This window comes from Cebus imitator, unplaced genomic scaffold, assembly GCF_001604975.1.
Source record: "Cebus imitator isolate Cc_AM_T3 unplaced genomic scaffold, Cebus_imitator-1.0 Scaffold678, whole genome shotgun sequence".
Taxonomy (NCBI): Eukaryota; Metazoa; Chordata; class Mammalia; order Primates; family Cebidae; genus Cebus; species Cebus imitator.
The window spans coordinates 686,843-689,608 of NW_016107993.1; the positions used below are offsets into that span (position 1 = coordinate 686,843).

At 41.8% G+C, this 2,766-nt stretch overlaps 1 protein-coding gene across 1 annotated transcript in view; it reads right to left on the reverse strand.

Annotated features, from left to right (window-relative positions):
* MEDAG (mesenteric estrogen dependent adipogenesis) overlaps positions 1 to 2,766 on the reverse strand; it is a 26,056-nt gene that overhangs the window by 8,464 nt on the left and 14,826 nt on the right. The window contains exons 3-4 of the mRNA XM_017518400.1: positions 2,236 to 2,348; positions 1,208 to 1,493 (exon numbers count right to left, since the gene is read on the reverse strand). Coding sequence (XP_017373889.1) covers positions 1,208 to 1,493; positions 2,236 to 2,348 — 399 coding nt within the window. The remainder of the gene's footprint in view (positions 1 to 1,207; positions 1,494 to 2,235; positions 2,349 to 2,766) is intronic.

A 2,766-nucleotide genomic window follows, 5' to 3' on the forward strand; every position in this document is an offset into this window, starting at 1 on the left:
ACACATGGACACAGGGAGGGGAGCATCACACGCTGGAGTGTGTTGGGGGTGCCAAGGGAGGGACATTGGGGGGGGGTGGGGAGGTCAGGGAGGGATAACATGTGGAGAAATGCCAGATGTGGGTGACGGGGGGATGGAGGCAGCAAACGACATTGCCATGTGTGTACCTATGCAACAATCCTGCATGATCTGCACCTGTACCCCAGAACCTAAACTACAATAAAATATATATATATATATATATATATATATATATATGAGATAAAAATACAAAATTAGCTGGGTGTGATGGCACACATCTGTAGTCCCAGCTACTTGGGAAGCTGAGACACAAGAATTGCTTCTACCAAGGAGGAGGAAGTTGCAATGAGCCGAGATGGTGTCACTGCACTCTAGCCTGGGTGACAGAGCAAGACTCCATCTCAGAAAACAAAACAAAAAAGCAAAACAAAACAAAACCCATGGGCAGTAAATACAATTAATGAAGACTCTGTATTTTACATCTGAACTCTGAGAACACCGCAACTTCATAGAGACTGCTGGTTTTCTGCAATCAGTAGCACGAGTCCTGACTCAAGGAAGTTCCAGTCCAGACTAGCAAAAGACAGAGAATGGGCTCTGCAGAAGACACATCCAGACAAGCCGCGATTCATGCTACCTGCAGCCACATGGGTGTCAATACCAAGAACTTGCCATATGTCATCAAGAGTGTGTTAAATGAAAACTTCTCAAGAGTTATTCTTTTGTGCTCTGTCCAAATTGGGAGAAGCCTTCCAAATACTGTTAAAGATTGCCATCTTGACCATATAGACTCCTCCCACCTGATCATTTTTTTTCACATTCTATTGTACAGAATGTGAACATTTGGAAGGCAGCATTCTTTCCTAATATTTGAATGAAATGATTGCCAATAATACTTAAATGATCATTAATATTCATTTAAATTAATAATAATCTTTAAAGTTATTTTGGGATATACTACACAATATAATCCTGATGTCAGAAAACTTAAAGGGACCCAAAAGGAAAAGTCACTACATTTGTTTTTGGTAACAAACATGTCCCACTTCTTACTTGCTGAATTTTGTGATATATTTCTCTCTTATTAATAGGTCTTGCCTTTTTGATCAATTGGCTCTGTTCCATTATTTTATTCTACCCTTTTATTTAACTACCTTCCACCTGTCCTTGGGAATTTTTAACATACCTCTGGAAGTTACACTGAATTTTCGGTCAGAGAAACTGCTCCTTCGGATTAAAGGCTCACTCATTTTTTCCAGAAATAACTTAATTGTCTCCTTCTTTTCTGGACTTGTACTTGACAAATTCAGAACTTTTCCATTTACTTTTACAATGGAATTACTGAGCCCAAACCAATAGAAGAAGTCAAATAATGCGTCAGCTTTGAATTCATATGCAAAGCTTAAATTTCCCCCATTGATCACTTCATTTCCTGGAGGGAAGAAATTCTTCACTGCCTCTTGAAAATCAAACTGAAAGAGAGAGGAACATTGCATTGACTTACGGCACATAACTCTCCTGTTGACATTCTAGAACTAACAACTGCCCAAATACCTGAAACATCACACCTCTTATTTCCCTTTCACACTCACAGATATTTTTAAACTACTGTCTTTATTTTTTCTAACAAAACTTTGCATTTGCATCATATTCCATCTACATATTCGGAACTGGTTGGCCAAAACTACATTTATGCTTACCCCATTTCTTTCTTTCTTTTCTTCTTTTTTCAGACTAAGTCCCGTTCTGTTGCCCAGGCTGGAGTGCAGTGGCCAAATCTTGGCTCACTGCAACCTCTGCCTCCCAGGTTCAAGCAATTCTCTGCTTCAGCCTCCCGAGCAGCTGGGATTACAGGTGCACACCACCATGCCCAACTAATTTTTGTATTTTTAGTAGAGATGGGGTTTCACCATCTTGGATCTTGAACTCCTGACCTCATGATCCACCCTCCTTGGCCTCCCAAAGTGCTGGGATTACAGGCATGAGCCACCATGCCCAGCCCGTTACCCCATTTCTAATAGGTTGCTAAGAACTAAACTCATTTTACTGGTAGCAATAATGATACCTTAGAGAACAAAGTGTCTGGATGCACTTTGTTTTCTAACGGCCATTCTCTTGGCCTAACCCAGGGCCATAGGGCCTCAGTTCTTGCATGAAATGCACAAGCTCCTTCCATGTGGTTGCCAGCCCTGGATTCAGACAGGCTAGGCTTACCTGAAGCCGGTAACTTTCTCCAATCACTGAGGAGATGACCATGTCCATCCCTTGCTCTATCTGTCTTCTTATCTTGGGGTGCCTTGTGTTCACAAGAAACGCGTATGTCCTTTCTAGAAATTAGCAAGCAGAATTCAGAAACAAGCATGTCCAGGTAACATAGTATGCCTCTTAGAATTTGCTACAGCAGTGGTTCCCACCTCCTTTGGAGATTTTATTCATTTATAACTTTCCTCTCTGCTCCCTCACATCCTTACTACAAAGCCTCACTAGATTTCTAGAAGTGTTTCTGAGGATTTTGCAGATTTGAAGGAGGTTCTGGGCCGCTGTAAAGGCAGGGTAGACAATCAGCTCCCACAAGGCTATGGATTGTCAGTGGAGTCTCAGAAATCAAAAGTTCCACTCCATAATTATCACAGATGAGAACTGTGCCTCCACAGCATGTATCCAGTGTGGGGAAGGAAAGTGAAAGATGGAGATGGCCAGCTTTCATGTTGCTGCTGCGCTGGATTTTTCCTTCCCTTTTCCCTC